Raw genomic sequence first — 24,280 nt, forward strand, 5'->3', positions numbered from 1 at the left:
TGCTTATCTCATAATGATTGAAATAGTCCTTTGAAAATCTAAAGAAAACAGAATAGCTATGGCTTGCTCTGTTTTGCCTTAGTTGTTTTTTTTTTTTAATTTTAATTTTATTATGGAAAATTGATGAAAAATGTAACATTACAATTTCCAGACATGGGACTATCCAGAGTGTCAGACACACAACTTCACATTATTTTAATGTTTGACTTAGTTGTATGCAGACAGACTTCAGGATTTCAGCAGTCCTTGATGCATAGTGTAGTCTGGTCCATTGACAAGCAATGCTGTAAGCGCTGTGGCTATTTGATGCTGTAAGAAGATGTAACATATGGTACTTTGCTAATTCTAAGCTTCAGGGAGGCGGCTCATGGTCATCTGGGGAAGTTGGTTGGTTGAACAATTTTCTAGGAAACCTCACGAGGGCAGTATTATGAATTGCAAAATGTGTTGAGGCTGAATAACTGAGGATTCATTTGAACTTCAGTGCCTTATTTAGGTGTTGTGGAACAGCAGTTTTATGGGTTTTTGCCTTTTTTTTGTTCAGCTGACTTTTAGTTAGCGTATTTCTATTCTAACAAAATGCAGTGGGAAATAACTAACTGGATGCTTGTTGTACACAGACATTTAAGCATGCGCTGCAGTCATGGTGTGATCAGAGCAGCTGTCCTGCAGCTTTGGTTACAGCAACTTTTTGGTCAGAGTAAGTCACAAGGTGAATGTGGTTTGCCTGGTAGGAAACAGGCTTTGTAAGTTATTTGTGGAACAATTTATTGTAAATTTAGCTTTTTATGAGATGACAGACTAATTTTGAAGCCAGATGTGTCATAATCAGTTGACAACAATTTTGACTCTTCTGCTTTTTAATCAAGTAGCTTGGGTAATGCTACAATGGATGTGACTATGCTGTCAGTTTAAAGCAGAAGTAATTAGAGAATTTGCCATACATATTTAAATCTGAATTGTTCCCCCTTCTCACCTTTAACTATAGGCAGCTGCTCTGGATGGCTTCTCATCTGGCATTACTGTGAGAAATGGGCCAGAAGGTCTGTCTACTTTAGCACTCAGACAGTGACTATTTATGAACTTTTCTAAACTCTTGAATTATGTTACTGATTTTATAGACAGGGTGACAACAGAGGTTTCCAAACGTAGAAACAAGATGTGGACAGAGCAATGAGTTACGTCTGTCACTGAGTCTGTGACTGTCTTTAAGGATCTGTAACACTGGTTGGCTGGAAGCTGGAATGAGCCCTTGCATATTGGTCAAAGAAAAATAAGCTCTGGTTTTTCAAAACCATTCTTAAGGGAAGTTTCCCAGGCTGTTTTAAGGAATACCCAATTAGAGGCTGTAAGAAGATGATTAGGATCAGGACCTCCCTATTTTCCAGGCAACGGATGTATTAGGCTTTCATTAGCAAGCAAATGAACTGTGTATGGGGGAAAAGTAGTTGAAGGATTAAAAAAAAAAAACCAACTTTCCTTGCTTACAGGGTGGCTGGTATCTGCACAGCAGCCAGGATTTGAAATGCCTGCTTCTGGGCAAATGAAATGCCATGTGAGCTGAAGACATGTTTTCTTTAAAACTCCAAGTTGCAATTGTGTTAACTTCAACTTTTCCTTTAGTCCAAAGCTTAGTATGTCTCTTGCTAGGATTTGACTGTCAAACTGCCAGTGTCAGAAACCAGACTGTATCCTGCTAGAACAACTCCCGCTACCCAACAGGAAAGCATTTCTGTCTGAACACACAGGTGCCTGCACAGGTCACTTCCCTTCTTTCCCAGGCCAAGAGCTGCATTGTCAACAAACCAAGCTGTGAAGTGCTCCTGCCACTCTGCGTTTCCTGTCAGTGCTCTGTGGCCACTCTAAATAAAAGGGCCTCGCTATTGCTGTGATAACTAATCTATAGCACAACTAACATCCTTGAGTAAAAAGATAAGGGCTTGCCAAAACCCAGCTGTTTTGGGTGTCTGAAACTAAAGAACAAATCTTTTTGATAGTCCTTCAGATCAGGGTGAAGTTTCATGTCCAGCACAGGTTAGCCAAGTTCCAAGGTTCTGCAATGTTTGGTGTAGTGTTCACATTCAGTGATAGTACTTTGAAGTGAGTGAAAATAATGTTATAACCTTTACCTGGAAATCCCATAGGTGTCCTGTTCTCGGGAGAATTTTTGTATGTGGTCATAATTCTCAAATATCATTTTTTGGACAACAGTTAGATTACATTCACCTATTTGTAAACCGTCTTTAAGAAACATATAATTTATAAGTGGAAAGAGTAAAAATGGAAGGAAAAAGGACATCCTTATGCTATTCTGTATAGGGGACTCAGAACAGAGAATATGAATTTCAGGTTTTATTAGCCAATTACAGAATCAGAGAACTTAAAAGAAAAATTACATCAGGAGTACCATGCATACTCAGCATTAGCTTTCAGTAGATCTTTTTCCTTCTTTAAAGACTGGATGGATGAAAGATCTTTAAGGATACTGAATTTTAGTATTTTAAGTTTTAAAGGAATCTTTCTGTTTTAAAACTTTTAAGTATTTAAATGAAGTATTCTGGTTTTGATAATCCTGTGTAATTTCTTTTCTGTGAATAGCTTCACAGAAGCAGCCATGTTGATTATGGCTTGTTTATTCTGGTAACATTTGAGTATGTGACATTTCATTCTACTAGAACAAAATGTGATTGTTATATGCAATTGATCAGTTCAAAATTAAAATGAATGTAATCTTCAAGTCAGCTAACATGCACTATGGATTTTATTTTCCAGTGTCTGAAACTTGGAGTGACGAAACATGTCTCAGTCAGGTGAAAAAGTAAAGGTAAAGAGACGGCTGCATAGCCAGCATTTTGTTCAGAATCTATTCAACTTCTGAAAATACTTGTAGTTTTACTGAAGTGGTAAAATAGTGAATAAGTGATACCTTATTGCTTCAGATGCGTTTCTTAAAAAGGACTGTTTAGTAGAAACAGAGCTTGCATGTGATTCTAGTAATAGGCTTTTGGATGTTTGCCAGACATTCAGTGTTTGCTTACACATTTAGAATGATGCCTTGACCTAAGGAAATTTCATTTGACAAACCTTCATTTCTAATGCTTTTGCCCATCTGGGTGGGTTTTAAAAGGATTGTTAGCAAATAACTAATTGCCTTTTAAGTGATTTCCCCTGTACCCCCCCTTACCCCACTGGAAGTATGGCATTGTATAACAACTGTTCTCATCATAAACTCATCTGTGCAGAAAACATTTGGTTCCAACTAGCTCATAGGTCCCTAAATCAAGTGGCTGCAGTTCTTGTTTAGGCTCCTATTAGGTTTTCAGTCAATTGATAACAGATGGTGAAGCAGACTGCCCTTTTTATAGCCCAAATCTCTTTGATAAGTTTTTCAGGCACATTTCTTTTTCCTGCTTTTGTGTTAGAAGTTAAACATTTTGAAGATAGGTGAACAGCTTAACAAGCAGAAGATAGATCTCTGTGTGATTGTATCTTGGTAATCTCTGCATTACTATACAATGTTCCTGTTTTTCTACATGTGAATGTATGCATTATGTATTTTTATAGAAGATAGTAGCAGCAGATACCAAATTTGAACAGGTATTTTTGACCTCTAGCTTAAAGTCTTTGGGATTTTTAGCTATGGTTACAGCGTAAGATTAATAATAGTGTGTTCTTGCAAGCTTGCAGATTTTTTTATCCAAGGAGAGAGTTTATGTATGTGTAGCTCAAGGTACTTATCAGATTTCTGTTTATGTCAGACTGCTTGGTAAATGGTCCTGTTTCAAGGTCTGCCTTGCTATAGTAGCAAAAAATTGTTTCATTCTCTATTTTTCCATGTGCTTTATATAACTCTGCACTTTATTGTATAGAATCAACTGAACTCTGTTTCAACTTTTTAAGGGGAAGGGGATCTCATTTGTATTCAACTTTTGTTTTCTTGTCAGTTTTCCGACTCAGCAGGCTATGTGGGATTTGCTAATCTGCCCAACCAGGTTCACAGGAAATCTGTGAAGAAGGGCTTTGAATTCACACTGATGGTGGTTGGTAAGTGACTTGTTTAAATATTTTTAACTGTTAAACAACAACAAAAAAATTTCTTTCACATGGACATATATGTCTTCCTACTTAGCAACTGATTTACACAGAAGAAAAAGCTTTGAACCTCTATGCACTCTCTAATTAAATCTCTTACTATTTTGTCATGTTTGGTAGGAGGGAGTATTTGTAGTGATTAATGATGACTGAGCCAACAGGACATTCTTGTATTCCTGACTCATCATCAGATGGTAGGGACAGTTGCTTAATCTTTCTTTGACTCCCATTTCCCCAACTGAAGGCATGAATGCACATGGTGAATATCTTGCTGTTGAAACGGTGATACTATTCTTGTGTTTTCTGCTGTTCTATACTGACTCACTCTGGTATTATAACTAAACTTTTAATTTTCCTGTTCTGTGAATGGGCACCTGTAGGAGTCTTTGATGGAAAGTCCTTTAGGCACAAAGCTGTTTTAAGTGACATGTTGAATTATACTTGCATTGGATCAGTTTAATGTTATACAAGTGCAAAGGGAGTCCACAGTACTATCACCTTTTTGTAGTAGTTAACCTTGAAATTACATGTTACTGAAAAATGGAAATGAGAAGAGATGCATAACATGTCCTTCTTATTCTCTGTGCTCTGTAGTACCGTTTGGGATTATTTGGTGACAGACCATTCAGCAGTGTCTGTAAAATAAATAGTTAATTTGTGATAAGTGTAGAGTCTTTTATTTCGTGTAGTTTGTGATGATAAGTACAGATAACTTCTCCATCTCTAAGATTAGGTTAGTAGCATCTAAAATAACACGGCCAGTTGTTCTAAATGCTGACTCCTTTGATTCCTTGCGTTAGGAAAAAAGTGACTTTTTGAAATTCAGACTTAGTAATTGCATTTATAGGTTTAACTTTATTACTTTGATGTAGGTCAAAACTTGTATGACCTGAAGTTCTAGAATTATGGAACTTCTTAGGTGAATTTTTGAATAATTTTCTTAGGATTTTCTGTTTCATGTTTCATAGGACATATGTATCCTAACTATAAGGGTGCAAAGCTCAACTGTTAGTTTGGGATTGCTTTATTCGTTCTCCCTCCTAACAGTGTTCCAGGTTCAATTTCTAGCTTAGGAAAACCTTAAAGCTCTCAGAAATTTTTAACAGGAGAGTTACAGCTCCTGATTTTGTAAGTTTAAATGAAAAAAAAGCTTTTATTTCCCTGAAGTAACCTAACTATCTCTAGATCTATAGTCAAAGTGCTGTATGACCTTTCAGCTTTTATTATGAAATCTATTACAGTAAACTTAGCATTTTCATTTAAGACTTATAAAAACACTAGAGGCTTGTTTTTCCTGTGTCTTTAAAGTGCTTAGCTGAGACTTTGATGTTTTTATCTCAAAAACTAGGGTGGATCCTGATGAACAAATTATTTTTCCTCCATAATGTGGTCTTGGGGAAAGAGGAGGTGCTTTAAAAAGCCTGGAGTAAAAGGTGCTTATGCTTAATAACCTGAATTATTTTGTTTGTAGGTGAGTCTGGCTTGGGAAAATCCACATTAATTAACAGTCTGTTCCTGACTGATCTTTATCCAGAACGTTATATTCCTGGAGCTGCAGGTAAATGTGGTTTTGCAGTTGTTCCAGCATATACTATATGAAATTTCATGTTCTTTCAGTTAACATTGCTTCATTCTGATGATAACTTCACCCATGAGACCCTTTATTCATGCTGTCTAGATGTATTTTAATCCTCCAAATTATATTTTTTTGAGCCATCATTTTCTCATTTATATTTCCTTTCAAAAAGTCAGCTTTTGTTGTTTCTTCCTCAGTTTTTATTAAAAAAAACAAACACCCCCCCCAAACCTTTTAGGTGTCCATATACCTAAATGTGGGTTTGCTCTAATACCCATTTCCTCTAATATTTTTTTGCCTGTAATGCCTTAAATCCTGGTTAGAGGTGTAAATACCTTTTGACAAAGAATCTAGCATGCTTCTGAGTATTGTAATTTTATTTTTTCATATTGTTATGAGTAAATCCCCTTTTTTTTAGTTCATTGGTTCTTGTTCATTTACAAAAATGTGGTAAATTTTGACTAGCTAGCTTGTTTTTTTCTTTAAAATACTTTGTCATGTAGGTTACAATACACTTCAGCTTGCACTTCCTGTTCTGTTGCTCTCTCCTGCAGGGGTTTCTGCAGCAATTGATAGGCATAATAACAATCAAAATGTTCCTTTATTTTAGAGAAAATAGAGAGAACAGTTCAAATCGAAGCTTCTACAGTAGAGATAGAGGAGCGAGGGGTGAAACTGCGTTTAACAGTAGTTGACACACCAGGATATGGAGATGCCATTAACAGCCAGGACTGGTACGTGTGTAAAAACTGCTTTGCTTGATAGAGTTTGTCTCTTACGCAAACACTACTCTAGTGTATCTGTCTCTCTGAACTTAAGTGATTCAGCTGGTGGTCTTTGGATAACTTTGATGTACTAAAAGGAAGCAACAGGTTCATCATTCTTAATGCTAATGGAGCGTTATCTTGAATTCATGGTAGAGGGTCTTTTCTGAGTCCTTGCAGTTAAGCACAATTTTCTAAGCACTTCTGCATTCTGAGTGCTCATCTTCATATCATCAGTGACATGATCATTTAGTTTGTGTGAGCTTTCTAATCAAGTTTCTCTTATAATTTTTGTTGGCTAAAATACACATCTCTAGTAAAACTGTATTACTTTGTACAACTTCCCATTTCAATTTTCTAACCACTTTTTAATGTTTTTAGAAGGTTTGGTTAGTGTTCTCTAGGCTGTCTGTGATTCTCCCTCAAAATTAATGGCCTTTCCTCCAGTAAGGTTCTCTGTGATAACTGCAGTCAACTTTTAATCCCCATAGCTGCTCTGATAGGGCAGAGTTCTGGCAGAGGGAATTTTTTTGTTCGTCTTTTACTTGCTATGTCTCTGGCCCATCCAGTTTCCATATTTTTAAGACCATTCTTTTCATTCCCTGTCCTTTGTATGTACTACTAGCAATTTGGATAGAACTGCATTTTTTTATAATGGTGTTACTACTTAGCTCTCTCTGGCCTATATATAGCTGATAATCTTTAACGGCTGAAATAATTGTCTGCAGATACACTGGACAACATACATAGTTGCTTGAGCATAAAGATCATGAAGAAAGAAAATGGTAAAATAGCTATGAAGGAACTGGGCAGTTTGTAACAAAATCAGAATTAATATGTTTGTTCATAAATATAATTTCCAAATCATCATTGTCATGCATTTTAACTGTGGAAAACTGATCTTGTGATAACTTTTTTCAAATAAAAATAAGATACATTAATGTGCTTACTAGGATGCCTGAATTATTCCAATGCAACTAGAAGCTGAACTTTGAATTTCCACGTGGTTGTCTTTTAAGAAGGCTAACAATATTTATTTTGCTTAGCCATTAATTTATGTTGACACTTTTTTGTGGTGGTGGTGGTAATCCTAAGGCAAACAAAGTGTCACTGTGCAGAGAAAGGGAGCATACAGTTAATACTGGTTGATTTGAGTTCTTCACTATAAGTTAAAGATCAGGAAGGAGGCAAGTAGCTGATAAAATAAACATCTATAATGCTAATAGAATGTTTTGTAATCTTTTCTTGACAGAATGCTGTGTTAATGTTCTTCAGAATGCTCCAGATATCAGACATGGTTTTTCTTTTCTTTCTGTGGTATACTGTAGAAACAGCAAAAGTGAAGGCAGTGAAGTTATATAATACACTAAATGAAAGTTTGAAAGTGAAGCTGTAGTGGGATTTTTATTTTCCTCCCACTTTTCTTACTTTATTAAGTTAAAAATAATTGAACTTTCAGAATAACACTAAGGCATCTTTCTGGACTGCAGCATGGTCTTGCTTATTTTGTGCACTGTTGACTAGAGCTTCCTTCCGCTGGAGCTAAGAGCTCTGCAGCCTGTGTATTGTGTTACGTAGAGCTCTTCCTGTTGATTGTGTTCTAATGCCCTTTGTTTATTCTCTTAAGATGTTTCTTAGAGACCTACGTGTTCAGATTTTTCCCCTTTCTTTTTAGAGGCTTGCTAAATAGAGTCATTCCATGATGATTCAGATCCAGTAGAACAATTTACTGGTTTATACTTAGTTTTCTGTGACGAATCTTAATCATCAAAATACATTATGGGAACAAATAGTACATACTTACTACAAAATAAAAAGATGCAGTTAATTTTAATTGTCCCTCTCTAGTCCCATTTTCTTATGTCACATAAAAAGACTGTTTGAGCCATGACGAGTGTCATTTTGACTAAGTGTGTTAGTCTTTACAGGATGTCATAGGAACTTGGATGGATGGACTCTGTCTCAAACTGTAGTCAAGACTAACCCACTGCAACTACCTTCCTTCCTTGTTAGTTCAGAGGAAGTAGCAAGTTTGTGTTCTTGAACTCATGTTTGTGTTTAGAAGCATTTACTGAAATTACGGTTAACTGGTAGATGGTGCTGATCTCGATCCAAGTTTTATAAAGCACTTTTTTGGGGGGCAGCTGCAATTTATTCAGACTACCTGTTTTTCAGGGTGATGAATTTTACTAAGGTTATTTTTCAACAGAGGTAAGTCAAACTGGCACAATGTCTTCAGGAGGCAGCAATCGCTGATCCTGTTTCAAATATCTTTCTCCTGAGTAGGTTTCCTAACAGCTTTTGGTTTCTGTCTTTGCACTGATGAAAGGGCTTAATTTTAGAGTTTGACTTTTGAGGATGGGAGCTGGGGTCAATTTTATGTATTTTCTATCACGGAAGAAGTGCTAGTAAGGATTATGTATTGTCAGGAGTTTGTCCAGTGGGTCTCCTGGATTGGAAGAATAACAACGTTGGACTGGGAAATCAGTTATTAGAGAATGTGTTACACTAAATCTATAAAGCAGATTATTTTTTGTTTTGCAAATGCTATTGTATTTAAAACAGCCTGTAAGGAAAGGTGGATGCTAACTACAGTTAACCATAGTGATAATTTTTTAGATTCTGTGTGAAGCTTTAGTGCTAGCTGGAGTTCTGTATTCTAGAATCAAACTACACCTAGGAATGCTCTTGGCATCAGCTTAGGTGTGTGTTTGGAGAATAGCAAAATTCTTTATGGTGCGAGGTTTGAAGCATAGAATGGCTGTTCCATGCATAAGGACATTGGGATCGTGAGAGAAGCATGTCCTTAAAGTAACATCTTTCATCAGACAGAAGAGAAGGGATCTAAGGAGGGGAGGAAAAAAAAATTGCTTCATGCACAGATTTGGGATCAAATCTGGCATCAAAAGGATGGTTGACAAAAACAGTCTACAGATTAACTTGTTAGATATTGCTAATCATACGCATCATTTCCTCATGGTTGCAGTGTCGCAGGTCATTCTTTGATAACTGCTTTCTGGCTGCTGCTAACTTTCTTTTTTTACTGGCTTATGTTAAATTGTATTTTGTGGTTTTTGGCAGCTTAGTAATATTGTTCATTTTCCCCCAATGGCCTTAAATGCAACAGTTGTGTTGTTTGCTGTTACAATACAGGATGTGCTATCTCCTAAGTAATGATAGCACAGTGGTATAAGCCAGGTGTTTCCCGGAAGTCAGGAGGTACAAGACACTAATGCCATATTTATAGGGAAAATTATAGCTGTTAGAGCTAGAAAACTGCACGTAAACTAATTACATTGCCAGGGAAATGTGTGATAGTTGCTTTCCCATTGTTTGTGCTTGGTTTCTGTCCTAATATTTGTACGTCTTCAGTCTCGTTACCTTTCACCAGCTAAAAGGAGAGTATCCAAGATCAACAGGAACATAAACCATGTTGTCCTTTTTCAACACATTTAGGTATTAAGATGCTAGTTCTTAAAGACTTGAGCAGCTCTAAGGTCAAAACCCAATAAATTCCATGTTTTGCTGTGTCATCTTCTGTAGTATGACTTAGAACACTGCAAATCTTGCAAAGATATAAACGTGTGTATATATATTCTACTATGGATTTATTCCTCCTAGATCCAAAAGCTTACTCAGCTTTGGAAAATCAAGTTCCCTCCAGGATCTCTTCCATCATTCTTGTTACTTTCGTTCATTATCTTCATTACAGCCACGCAGCCCAGGGTTGAACTTCACTGCCTGTCACAGTATTTGCCATCGTTCTATGTGTTCATTTTCCAAATGACTAATTCTTTTTTTTGTTCTCTTGTCTGTTTCCTCCTTACATTTCTCTAGTCAAATTTACACTTTCTCAACAACAGAAATACTATTTTCAAGTTAAGATTTCTGCTCAGTTTTTCCCCAAATAGTTTGATATGTTCATGACACACAATCATGTGCTAATCTTATCTTCATCAGTGTGTTCATTTCCCTTCCCCTGCAGTACTTAATATAAAGTGTCCTTTTATATTAATGTTTTTTGCAGGTGTTTACATGCTCTGGAATATCTTAAATAATCTTAAAACAATCTTCTTAGTAATGCATTGTGTTTTCTTTTTCTCTCTCTAGTCACTGCTCTTTGTATCTGAGTAGTCTATGTGATCAAATTTTGTGTTCCTTTACTTCTTTGTAGAGCATATTTTAAATTGCCTTGAACTAAGTAGTAATTATTTTTCTTTGCCAACAGAAAAGGATTCTGTAAGGTAACAAAAATAGCTTAATAAATCATGTGATGCTTTAGTGCATGACTTGCAAATGTATTTGTACTTAATTCAAACAGACTAGAATACCAGAATTTTCATAGGTAACTATAGAAATCTAGCTCTAGGGTCAAGGTTGTAAATCAGGAGGATATCCGGGATATGTCATTTGTCAGCTGGTTTAAAAACAAATCCTCACCCCCTACCCCCAGAAAACAAGCAGAAAAATCCTCAATCTTCTGTTCCTGTCTGTCTTGTCTCAGTACTGAGCGCTTTTTTTCTGAGTTTGCACTTGAACTTTTTATCCAGTGGGCAGAGTAACACTTGAAAGTAGCTCTAGGCATAAATAGACACTTGGTGGTTGCTATGAAAATATCTTTTTGCATTATCAAAATACTTTTCCTCAGTATTACATACAATGCTAGGAAGTTGAATTTTTGTAACAGAAATATTCGTAATAAAAGTGTGATTCTCCTCCTTCTGTTCTTATTTTTTCATAATTCTTCTTTCATTATTTTAACGCTGATCTCTAAGATGCCTCTCTTTCTTTCCCTCCCCCATACTACAGCTTCAAAACAATTATCCAGTACATTGACAACCAGTTTGAAAGATACCTTCATGATGAGAGCGGTCTAAACAGGCGCCACATTATAGACAACAGAGTCCATTGCTGTTTTTACTTCATCTCTCCCTTTGGGCATGGGTAAGAAAAAGCTCTTGAGCCCTTGTATTTTAGGGCATTGTATCTTGTTCATAAGTCTGTTCATTACTTGAACTGGAAACTTAATTTTAATGTTAATTGAGTTACTTCCCACACTGTCAGTTAGCCAATGCAATTAAAATGGTCTTTGGGGATTAATGGTCTCCTCTGCTTTGTCCCCTTTTTGGCATTTAATATTGTTTTGAAGCATTACGTTGTTTATCACCCAGAAACATAAGAGCTTATAATATCCAATTTATCTTATAGTGACAATTTTAATTGCAATTCAACCTTTACACAACTAAGCTGATAAGCAAGTGCTCTGACTTAATTTATTCTGGAAATACTATTTATGTAAATATTTAAATAATTTTTAATACATTTGATCTGTTAAAAAAACCAAACAAAAACCCACACCTTTTTCCCCCGTTTTTTTCCACTTGTTGGCAGGCTGAAACCATTAGATGTAGAATTCATGAAGGCTCTTCATGGAAAAGTCAACATTGTCCCTGTGATTGCCAAGGCTGACACACTGACGCTGAAGGAGAGGGAAAGGCTGAAGAGAAGAGTAGGTCTAACACTTGATCATGAGAACAATGCAACCTGTAGAATATTAAAGCCAAATATAAAGTAAATTCAAACTGAAGAGGGGTGAGTGATATTGGCCAAGGACCTAAGCTTCAGGAAGTGTGAGGTGGGAAATCTTCACTGAAGTCTGATGTGCTTTACCAGTTACACTTGCTGAGAATCTGGCCATTCTTGGCTTCATCTATCTTAGCAAGCAGTGCACCCTAGTAGAGCAGGTTTTGAGCAAAACGGTTTGTAACGAGGGCTCAAATCATCCTGAAATGCATGTGGTGTAGATGTTTCAGACTAGCTCTCATGTAGTCCAGTGGACTGAATGCCCATTAGTGGTGGGAGTGCATTAGATATGTTCTGAGAGTGTATCTTTAGGTTTAGTTTCATCCAAAAGAAACTTGGTTTGCGTACTCTAACTGTGCTGCATGGTTTGTAGCAAAACATGGTTAAGTTGGGGTGGTTGGAAACTTGCTTAATAAGTGCACCCATGATAGAAACTAAAACCCATGATACAAACTAAAACTAATATAGAGGCAGGACAGTTAGGCTAATACATTAGCAGGATGCCTTTTGTAGCTCCATTGTTACAGAAAAGTGTATGTTGTCTTGTATCTGTTCATGTGAAATACTAGGACGTACTTAGCATTGCATTGGAGAAAGGCTTTCCAGACAGTCGTACTAAAATAAATCTTTTTGCATTGGGAGATTTCCTTGCTGTCTTGAATTTTTTTTGCCAAACCTTTCCAAGACAGGCCAGCCTCTGCCAAATATGACATTGTAGTGAATTCTACAGGAATAAAGTACATATTTGTGGTTGTACAAGTCTTTCACCTTAAATCTAACTTCCATTTAATCTCATCATAGAATAATTTGGCCAATGAATGTAAATATTTACTCTTTCCTGGTTTATCCTCTTTGATTCAGAATGACTTCAAGCACCTTGTTAAAGAAAGGAATGGATAGGTTGTCAGATTGTAGTATGGTAAGAGGTGGTTCAGTAAAATTTATTGAGATCAGAAGCTTTTTTCAGGTTCTGTTGACTCAAAACCAGTACATTCAGTTGTAAAGTCTAACAGATTTGAACCTTACAAAGCCTGTGAATTTTTACAAGTCTAATAACTTATGTGTTGAGGAGTATAGAGATAATTAGTACTTCTAAAATGCAGTTTATACTTTACACCAGAGTATGCAAACTTTTTTTCATGGTAAGATTATGTCTTAATCTTTTATATTGTATCTTAATATCGTTTTGTACTACCACTTTTTGATTTTCATGGAGGGCATGACAGATTTTTTGATTGTGATCCTCTGGCTTCCAGTAGTCCTTTAGAATGGTTATTGGATATTTATTCCAATGGCTTTTGTGGGGGGGTATTTTTCTGCTGGGAAAATAGTATAGTTAAAATCATGCTTACAAAATAGCACATTAGCTGAACTCAACCTAAATTCAGAGGATTTGTTTGGGTGTTTTTTTGGATGGGCCAGTGCCACAATCAAAGATGTGACCATGGTTTGTGTAGGCATGTAGGCAACTAAAATTTGGCAAGGTGAGGTACTGCTGGCATTGCTGTTTTGTTTGTATAAAGCTCAGTGATGTAAGAAAACCTGCCCAAGAAATGGAATAAATCCTCTGTATCTGAAGAATTTTAAAGTGAGGACAGTTGTGACTGTAGGAACCTTGTCTGTAATGTAGAAAAACCTTCACTGAAGGGGGGAGAGGTGTTTATACAACAGTGACCAGCTTTATGATGAGCTAGGTGAAAGGAGGAAGGAAAAAAAAAAAAACCCAGGTCATTCATTGAGTTAAAAAGGACCTCTGGATCCTGCTGGGAGAAATTCTGTCCAGGCTCTTGAGCTTTTATTTTGTTCCTCCACAAATGCTGTGAGGAGATGACAGGTACTGTGGGCAAATTGAAAGAACTCATAGGGAAATAATAAAGCAGAGATGTGGCTGCTTATGCTAGTTTTATCGCTTCTCTCTTTCTGTGGCTGTACTGACTTGGTGAAAGATTTTTATCTGACAGTAATATTGTTTGTGGAGCTGCTACTTTTTATAAACAAACTGTATTTGATCTTTCAGCAGTGTACTTCAGGCTCAGTTTTCATAGATACTTATTTTTTAGTTCATCATTTGGTAGCAGAATGATGTTTAAAGATTTGAAGCAGGCATTTAAGTGGAATATTAATTATTTGACAATATAATTCACAGGGAATCTGAATGTTCTGCTTTGTCGGTTCAAATACATAAAATAAACTGATATAAAATAGGTTCTAGCTACAATCATCTTTCACAAAAGCAGTTCTTAGGTGAAATGAAGAGGAACATACTCTTACCAGGTTTCAATACTTGCTGTAATTGTTTCGGGACTCTTTCTTCTGTGCTCCTTTTGTCTGCTGCTTGTGGTCTCTCTTAGGGTCAAGCATAGTATAGTGCAAATGCTGTTTGACATTCGCTTCTGTGTGTTATTAACACCAGATTTTAGTTGAAACATGGCAGTAACACAAGCAAACATGTTTCCCAATGTGAATTTGGAACTGCTTGTTTTTCAATACAATTCTGTAAGTGATGTTAGATTGAGGGTTTATGATGCACATTTATTGTGGAAGATGGAGATGAATCCCAGTTTACATATCCTGTGATGAACAGATTAATTTAAAGGCAACCTCTCTTCACCATATTCAGTGCTAATCCACGTCTAGTTCTTTCTAGTTTGAGCAAAGTTACTTTTAACTAACTAGTCTTTAAAACAGTCTTGACTTACATATATGGACACCACATTTATGCATTGGTTAAATATAACAAGATGAATGGCACTTATGCTGTAGTCTGAGGGAGTGGTTAGGAACCAGGTAAACAAGTCTTCATTATTTTTGTACTGCTGGCAAAGGTCACTCTACAAACTGAGTTTATACTAAGTCAAATGTGTAATGTCGTTCCAAAGCTTTGAAAGTCTAGCTACTGTATATTGTTCTAACTCAAAGCATTTTGGCTAACAGAATCTCTAAACAAGAATAAGAATCAAAATTCTGCTTTGCTGACGCAGCTTGAAGTCTTTATTTTTTTTTAGATGTTTCTGCCATTTGGCCATCAATCTAAAGTAAAATGTTTTTGTTTTGCTGCTTTGGACTAAGCAGCAAGATCAGTTTGTGGTGCTTGCAAAGGAAACCCAGCTTGGAGTAATTCCTGTTTGGTCTTTCTGGAATTCAAAGTTATTTTTTAAAACTCTTGAGTGGGAAGAAATGCAAGGCAGTTTCACAAGCTGTGCCATGCAAGGCTGCTAAGGAAACCTGCTCAAAAGAATGACTTCATGAGAGGGGAACTAATATTTTGACTTTTTTTTAATTTCCCATGGGAAGGTTAATCTTTAGGAACACAGAATCCTCTGAGGCCAATAAAATTCGGATTTGAAGAAGCAAAATGCTGTTTCATTGTTAGGACCATAAAATACAGTTTGTTTTTATTGCAATTCTTTTTCCTTTCAGGAAAGCACTAGGTTTAACAGCTGTAATATATTATTCTAGCACCCCTTGTTGTCGGCTTTCCCGTTATTGTTTCACTTGCATTTTATCTTTAAGATCTCAGCCAGGTTAAATGTGCTTTTTTGTTTTATGCAGCTACTTAAAGGCATTGCGCTGCAGCACTGCCCCACCTATCCCAGCTGTGCATCTTTTATTATCATTTGGTGACAATTTAGTTATCTTCCATTTTGCAAAACAGTAACAACATGCATTGATTTAAATGTAACTGTGTGAATGTAACTGTTAATTGCTTATTGGCAACACTTACTTCCAAATTTCTTTTTTCTTTTAAAAATATTGCTTTCTGTGTAGATGGGCACTGATTTTATTAGTGTGTGCGCGTGTATGAGTGCGGGGATTGTTTATGTACCTGGCAGGAAAACATTGTCATGGGAATAGCTGTGGTTCATACATGGTCATTCCTCTTCTAATGGTCTGAAGGATTGTTTTATTTTAAACAACTGTTCAATAATCAAGCTCTGGTTGGACGAGTTTTATTTATACCGCAGCTATCAGTTGCCATCACAACAGAGGATCGAGGAACCCAACAATACTATGAGAAGGCTCATTAAGACCTCTCGTCTATTTGAAGTCTGGTTGTATTTGTATTATCAAGTTAATGTCCAATTATATGTGTAGTAATGACAGCACAAGTCCATACGTAGGCTTTTCTGAATGTTTTTATGATTATCTCAAAACCCCCCTGATTTTGCCCAGACTTTGTCTACTATAGCAGTTCATTACAGCAGTAGTGCTGCTGCTTGGTTCAGGTGCTGGTTGTGGGGTTACAGTTGCAACTCGTTAGGGAATACTAAACTAGAAAGTTTGCACAGTTAACCTTTTTCTGCGGAGTCATCCAAGGTCCCTTTGAAGAGAGTTATTGTGGAATCTCAGCATTCTTCATACTCTCCTCATACCACCACACTTTCTTTAGTGAAAGAAAATCTTGTCAGTGCATTTGATGGGATTTCTGACTTAAATGTTTTTAATAGTATGGCAGTAGAAGCATTCTCTTCAATTTTGAAGAAAGGATTGACTTATACCGCCTTTTGAAACTGCCAAAGGCCTGGAATTATGCTAGCTACTTACCCCTGCAGTGATTTCATTAGGAAAAGAATGTATACAGGAATACAGATTAACACAAAAAATAGTCTATCTCAGACATTAGTGACAATAAAGAAAACTGTTTATGGATGGTTTTTCTCTTAGTGGATTTTGAATAACTTTCTCCAGTTTAAGTGGATAATAAGCTTTTGTCTTTTTGATTCAAGAGACAATAGGCACTGTATTTTAAATTTTTGTACATATCAAATACACAAAAATATACTTTGGCATGGGCTGCATGGTTTTGATGCTGTAACTAATGAGTCTCTTCTCCAAATCCATTGCTTTTACTTATTTTTTCATATTAACTTAACTTTGGTTTTGTCTGCTGCTGTATTATGCTCCATGTAAATCTTCTGGGTTTTTTTAATTATTTACTTGCTATGTTTTCTAAAAATGCATTTATCTTTTGTACCTTTTTAAAAATCTTTAAGCCTGTGTTGTTTGGCACTTTGGACACTGAGTCAGGAGCATATTTATTAATCTTCAGAAAGCGCTGTGCAAGAGGACGTTGTATTACAAATATTTTATTAGTTATGTAGCTAACATTCATAGCAAATAGTGTTCTAATTCTGATGTTTAATCCCCAAGTACAGCTACAGATTGTTGTCTGAAGGCCTTGATTGCATCTTGATATGTTTATTTTAAATGCTTATTTCAGTATCACTGCACAAAAATATGCTAGTTAAGGTCATATGCAAAGAAACATACATTAGGAATATCACAAAGTGCATTTAGTCAGTGAGTCTGTTTCTCTTTGAGTGGACAGACAGGTGAACTGCTGTTTGTGTTTAGCCATTTCTGATTTTGCAGATTGTGTCATAGATAGATTACAAACAGTTTAATTCAGAGGTAATTTCAGCAAATGTTTTGGCTTTTTAAAATGCCTGTTAGTAAGCTCTTTAAAAGAGAACCTCTGTAGTTAACAAATGTCAGCAATGTTTTTAAGATACTTTTTTTGCAATAGTAAAATAAAATCCTTAAAATGGAACCAGGTCTAGTGTAGGCTTCCTTTCTTCATTTTAAGGATGTGATTGATTTCCCACTTAGTATTCCATTCTTACATCTCAACATGTAGGTTGCTTGCTGAGTGCTTTTATACCTTGTACTGCTCTTTCCAGGATATTTATGGACTTGAGGTGCAAGTCTCTGTTGAATGAAGAAAAAATGAAAAACGCTGTGGGTTTTTTTTTTTTTTTTCTTCATAGGTAGAATGAAATTAATGCCATGTAAGATAGTCTTCTAGGACATAAACTAATTTGGTAGTACATAAACTCAAAGCATAAGTAATGGCAATTTCTGCTAATGATTTTTTCTAAGCATTGTCAAACTACTTAAAGCAGAAGAACATTCTGAGTTTTCTAGATGTGAGAGACTAGTAAATCAATTGCATATATTTTTAACTTAAATTCTTATTTCATTGAAGAGGTGTTATTATTCTTCCTTTTTTGTAAACTTCAGGTTCTGGATGAGATTTCTGAACATGGCATTAGGATTTATCAGCTCCCTGATGCAGATTCTGATGAAGATGAGGAGTTTAAAGAACAAACCAGAGTTTTAAAGGCAAGTTTCACTCCTAATTTATTATTTTGCTGCAGTAGTTCTTCAAGCCTACAGTATGCTTCAAGGTACTCTATTCCTTTATAACATGTTGAAAATTCAAGGTTTTTTTGGATGCTGACTCTGAATTATAATCCTTTTTATTCCAGTCTCTGCTTCATCAGGATTCCAAATGTAGTGTCGTGACTTTCTTTTCTTTTCTCTTTTAAATGTAAGCAACTGTGATTTGCAGTCTGTTTTCTGACTCAAACCTTTTAACATGCAAGCAGAGAGAATGTGTGTGTGTTGTGGTTACTATACTAATTAACAACTTTCCTCTTGTTTTATTGAAGTCGTTTCCTCTTTGTGCTGCGATACTTGCAAAGGTACTTGAACAGTGTATCTGAAATTCTCTCTGTAGCTACTTTAATCTGTATTTTACGTATGTTTCTGTTGGCCATTTTCCATGCATGATGTTATGTCAGATGACACATTATGCCCAAACTGTACTTCAACAACAGTCAAGTGTTCCTAAAGCAAAGCGTCATTTCCTTTTGTGTGTCTGTTAAGACAAACTGATCCTAACAAAACTACAGGTGTTAATAATGAGAGGTTGCATCGCCTAGAATAGGATTTGTTGGTTTTCTGATGTGGAAGGATTTTAGTAGAGTGCATTTGTCAGCATTTCTTTTCCCCCTCTTCTGTCACTTAAAAGTTTTTGTGCTTTCTTTAAAAGAAAAAAAAACCACAAAAAAAGTAACCAGTCAAAACTCAAAACAGTAACTTGTTTTGCTGTTTCTCAACTAGGCTAGCATTCCCTTTGCTGTTATTGGATCCAATCAACTTATTGAGGTGAAAGGGAAAAAAATCAGAGGCCGTCTGTATCCCTGGGGAGTTGTTGAAGTTGAAAATCCAGAGCACAATGATTTCCTTAAACTGCGCACAATGCTGGTGTGAGTAATGGTAAAATTATCCCATCTCCTGTGGTGATGTAACTGTTACAATGACTAGAGAGTTATAAGAACATGAACTCCTTAATACAAAACTAGCTCTGGTGACACTGTAGAGTGACTATATGTGATAGTTTTTATGCCTTATGTGAACTGATTTGATGGCTTTACATACAAATTGAAGTTTTCTTATAGTGCAGTGGGTGGGGCAGAGAGGCTTTTAAAATATTACTCAAAGTGATTGATTAAACTGAAGAGTATTCTAAAGGCAAAGCTCAGTTTTCTTGGTAGTATTGGAAATCCTGTGTAAAACATGATACCTCGCCCTTTTAAGATTTTATCTGATATGGATGTTCTGCCTGTGTAGATGGTTTTTAGTGATTTTTTTTTTTTTTTTTTTAAATATGTCTCGCTGTTGTTGGAAATTGAATTCTATTGTGTATTTCTGATTTCAGTCTCTACTGGGCAGGGATTGCCCTCTGCTGGTCATTGGTAGCAAGCGCTTTTTCCTTTTTTTTTTTTTGACAGTTGGAAATTGTTAGGCAATGTCAGCTGTTATGTGATCCAAGGAGCTCCACCTAGTTCTCAGTTACAAATTATACTTAATAGCACTTAAGAGTAAAAAAATACTTGAGGAATTAAAGTATCTTTCTGAATAACTGTCTTTGCAAGGTTCTTAACACTGCAAAGACTGGTATAAACAGCTCCTATAAAGTAATTAGTGAACAAGAGGAGGACAGCATACTTTGAGTCTTTGAAGAATATTGGTGAGAGGGCACTTAAGTATGAATTAAAGACCAATAAAAGTGAAAGCAGTGTTCTGGCTAGCTTTATGGCAGGCTTGATCTGTAAGGATTATTTTTCCAGTAAATACATCCATTATATAAAACAAAAATAGAAGATAAAAGGGTGTTTTTCTTCCCTTTGACAAGAAGAACAAAGTGTTCAATAGCCGTTTGCATGTTCTAGAACGCACATGCAGGACCTGCAGGAGGTGACCCAAGATTTGCACTATGAGAACTTCCGTTCGGAGAGGCTAAAACGAACTGGCAAGTAAGTGTGTGTGTGTGTGCCTTTGGGTTCTGCTGCTTGTGAGTCTCTTCTTTTTCCACTGTGACATTGGTCTGGCTCTTCCTCCTAACTAATCCCACCTGTAATTAATTATTTCTCATGAGATTTCAATCTACAGAGTTACTGACATTTGTATGAAATCCTCTTCTTGAAGAGGAGTAATATGTAGCGAAGTGCCGTGCTTACAAACAGCTGTTCTTGATTTTGTATCCATTCCCTTTTCTCTATGCTTTTAATTGGAGTGTGCATAAAGAAGTAGTGGGCTGCGAGCAAGACAGGTTTTTATTTAATAAAGTCTACTTGTTAAAAATAAACTCTAGTGGGCACTTCTAAATAGGCCCCAGCATATCTGATTAGTTAGCATGTTGCTTCTCCAGTTATTGCAGGACTGCCATGGTGGCTGTTCTCTTGCTCCTTCATATAGAGCTAGAGAGAGAAGTTTAGACCAAACAATCTTTTTTTGGTAATGTGTGTGGGTTTGGGTTTTTTGTTTGTTTTCTTGGTGAGGTTTCTGTCCTTGGCAACTTAATGCAAAAAATCAGCATCTACCTGTGCTGCATCTTTTTTGATAGCAACTTATTCTTGTCCCCACTTTATTTGTTCTTTAAGTATTCAGCCAAGCATTTTGATCTTAAAGAAGAAAGGAAGTAGCCTACACAGCTTTTTAATGGTTGATTTTTTTGTACCATGTATAGATAGTGGAGGGAATCTCTTAATTAGAATAAATGGCAAAAAATCCCCATAGCAGTGAAGAAATTGAATTTTAAGAAACAGAGTGAATAACAGGAGTCTATGAGGTAAAGATGGCATTTTATAAAAGGGAAGCATGGGTTTAAGAATGTCCTAATTTCCCCTGTGCGGAAGCATGTAGACTTTTGTTGTTGTTGTATTAGCTGAAATATGAGCCTTGAATCTGTTCTTGGAGACTTTTACTGCCGTATCTTATACCATCAATGCCTTCTTTTGTTCAATAGGCCTGTTGAAGAAGAAGTAGTAGACAAGGATAGAATCCTCCAGCAGAAAGAGGCTGAGGTAAGACGGAGCTTCTAAAACTGTTGTTCTTTAATATAACATGCTATGTTCCAATTTCAGTATGCTACATCAACTACTGCCTACGGAGTGTAAGATTGGAGTTGTGAAAAATGACAGACCTAATTTGAACAGACAAGTTGCCCATACAAAGTGTTTTGTTTATAGTCACTTGCATACTGTGGATGGTAGGTAGCATGTGGACTCTTGGTTGTAGGCAGGGTATTTATCACTTCCAGTTTGTATGCTAATTTTCCATAAGGATAGCTGCTATTTTTTAAGTATTGAAATCAATTTATGTTTGTCAGCTACCTATGCTGCTTTAAACTTAGTATGTTGGGGTAGACTGATAGTCTAATGTCATTTCAGATGCGCATGGCTTACCACAAGTATGTTACCAGTAAATTGCTTCTTCTGTCTTGTGGCTATGGAGTAGAAAAAGGTTGTTGAGTCTTAAAAATCCCATAATATAATTAATGTGCATGTTTTTGCATCCTAATGTTGACTTGCAGCAAAATTCATGGTATTTCTCTTGTACCAGTCAACTTATGGATTTAACGTTTTCAATCTCTGATTTCTTACTCTGGTTTCAAGTTATTAGTAGGCCTTTCAACTTAACATTTTTATGCTAAAGGTCTAAAGATTCAGAGATTTTTAGCCTAGTACTTGAATTCAAGGAGTACACTGCCAATGGTTATGACTGGTTGCATTGTGAAAGCTTAAGACTTGCTGCCAATTGGAAGATAGTGGTTTTTTTCTGTTTATTCTTCTTTTATCCAATTCAGCTTGGATCCAAGTCCATAAATGGAGGAAGGCATGATTTAAAAGATCAATGCATACATGCAGTGATTTGGAGTAAGAAATAAAAAAACCTACGCGCAGTTTTGTGTGTTTCTGAGGTGAAAGATTCAGACTCCCGTACATGGAAATTTTTGGAATATAGTTACTTCAGTCTGTGCACTTCCTTTTTCCTTTATAGCATCCATATTTAAAAATAGCTAACCCTGGTTAGCTATTGGCTAACCCTGGCATGTTGACATTAAATAGCAAAAAATTTTCCTAAAAGGAAATGTAGAAGCAGCTGATTATTACCATAACTAGTAGCTAATAATATGAATTACTGGAAATTAAATGAGCTGCATCTTTATCACTGTATAACTTCATTTTAGCAACATAAGCATACTTGATGGCCATGCACTTATGAGAGTGGAACTTCTGCAAGTATTCTGTACACGAATTAACTGCCTCCCATTTACTGATGTGTGTGCGAAACAACAGTAGACCATCAGCTGGTAGCCAGGAATACTAGATGCTTTGAAAATAGCAAGAGCATCGTTTGGAAATGTTTTGTGGTTTTTTTTTCTTTTTTTTTTCTTCATGCTTCCAAGATCCAGGCAGTAGAGAATTTAAGTCGTAACTGTTTCTCCTGTTATTTGAACTATATAAATTGTACATGTCTAGTAGTTAAGTAGAAACTTGAGTATCCTTGTTAGAACTACTTGTCTTAAGGCTTACGTCTGAAAAAATTCTCCTATAACCATTTCCCCTGGAAACTTGTTGATATGGCAGGCACATTATTATATACTGGTCTATTCTGACCGCTCTTGTGTGAATGTATCTATAGTATTTTTATATATATATGTGTGTGTGTAAAGTGGTTTTTTATATAATATGGCTAAAGGGATGAAGTCTTGAATTTCTTGGAGGACAGTCTCTGAAAGTTTCCTCTGGGAGTAATCGTCTCTGAATAACTGCTGCTGAAGTTGCAGAGGATTAGGTTAGAACTTGAAAAAACAAATAGATTTTTAACTTCTGCGTTCTATTGTCCCAAAGAGATCAAGAGGCTTTGCTGAATCTTCTGTAGATAAGCCGGTATGAAATCCCTTCATCTCCGTATCATCCCTGAGGTTCAGACTGAGAAAAGTCTGGGGAGGAAAGAGGCACAGAGGAAATGGGCTTGCATTCCATGGCCTTTGCAGAGAAAACAAATATCTCTTTCCCCTCCTGTTTTGCATTCCCATCAGTAACGGTGCTTGAAGTTCTATTTACGGTTTTTGTGAGGTTTATATAACCTTGGAAGGAATGAATGCTTGGGCTAGTGCCAGGATCATCTTTATCAAGGCATCACTTTTGCTAAATGATCTTTTATTATGCCAAAGGATGTGGTCCCCAGTTCAGCAATTTGGAATTGCTAATCTGTCATTTTGGATTTATTGCTCAGTCTGGTTGTGCTTTTTACTCATTTGCAAGTGATGACCTGTTTTTCTGGGCTGGGAAGTGAAAATAAGAATAAAAGTTAAGAATAAATATCCATGTTCCTTACTGTAAATATGCTGCAGTTCAGATTATTTTGACGTTGTGGGCACAAACTTGTTTGTAGTGTTGTGCCATATTCTTTCTACTCTGAAAGTATCTCATAATAAAAACCTTTCAAAGTTTTGAGAGGCAATACTTCCAGAAAAATGTTAAGGCCATGATTACATGAAACAGCAAGGAACAAACTTCCTCTGATTTTTCCAGTGAGCTACCCTGAGGCTTTGGGCAAATCCCTTTGCTCCACTGTCTTCAGTGGAGTTAGTCAGCAGTAGGCTGAATATAGTAGAATTAATCGCAATGCTGAAATTGTTTTCTCTCTGTCCTTCAACTTTCTGAGTGTCTTTAACCCTTTATCAGATGAGATGAAGAACCCTGGTTTAGTATGGGAGTCAGCGTGGGGATAGCCTGCAGTGGCAGGGCTGCCAGGCTGGGGTCTAGCAGCAGCCCTGCAGGTAGGTGAGGATGTGATGAATGCTTACATGTGCGGGTAACTGCCTGGTATTGCAGGTATTTGTGTGAGTGTTTTCGTGAAAGATAAGGTGAAAACTTTTATGTGGAGAGACAACGTGACTGCTGATGAAGGCCTGCAGACCTGAGGGAAATAAAAACAGCTCTAAGGTTACTTTGTGTTGTGGAATGCTATTGCCTAGTGCAGGGGGAAGGAGGCATGCTTTGTGCAGAATGCTTCAGCCTTCCTCTGTGAAGCGATGTAGTCTCAGTCCTGGGAGAACATCATGAGAAGAAAACCCTTAGTAAGCAATTAGCAATGGGAATTCCTTGAGAGCTGGAATGAAGAACAA

At 36.4% G+C, this 24,280-nt stretch overlaps 1 protein-coding gene across 1 annotated transcript in view; it reads left to right on the forward strand.

The window, feature by feature from the left end:
* LOC127023061 (septin-2) overlaps window positions 1-24,280 on the forward strand; it is a 40,410-nt gene that overhangs the window by 2,847 nt on the left and 13,283 nt on the right. Inside the window, exons 2-11 of the mRNA XM_050906954.1 lie at window positions 2,773-2,824; window positions 3,945-4,044; window positions 5,564-5,650; window positions 6,279-6,402; window positions 11,242-11,376; window positions 11,824-11,941; window positions 18,037-18,138; window positions 18,922-19,067; window positions 20,034-20,117; window positions 21,110-21,167. Of these exons, the coding sequence (XP_050762911.1) occupies window positions 2,798-2,824; window positions 3,945-4,044; window positions 5,564-5,650; window positions 6,279-6,402; window positions 11,242-11,376; window positions 11,824-11,941; window positions 18,037-18,138; window positions 18,922-19,067; window positions 20,034-20,117; window positions 21,110-21,167 (981 nt within the window). The 5' untranslated portion in view covers window positions 2,773-2,797. The remainder of the gene's footprint in view (window positions 1-2,772; window positions 2,825-3,944; window positions 4,045-5,563; window positions 5,651-6,278; window positions 6,403-11,241; window positions 11,377-11,823; window positions 11,942-18,036; window positions 18,139-18,921; window positions 19,068-20,033; window positions 20,118-21,109; window positions 21,168-24,280) is intronic.

This window comes from Gymnogyps californianus, chromosome 16 (assembly GCF_018139145.2).
Source record: "Gymnogyps californianus isolate 813 chromosome 16, ASM1813914v2, whole genome shotgun sequence".
Taxonomy (NCBI): Eukaryota; Metazoa; Chordata; class Aves; order Accipitriformes; family Cathartidae; genus Gymnogyps; species Gymnogyps californianus.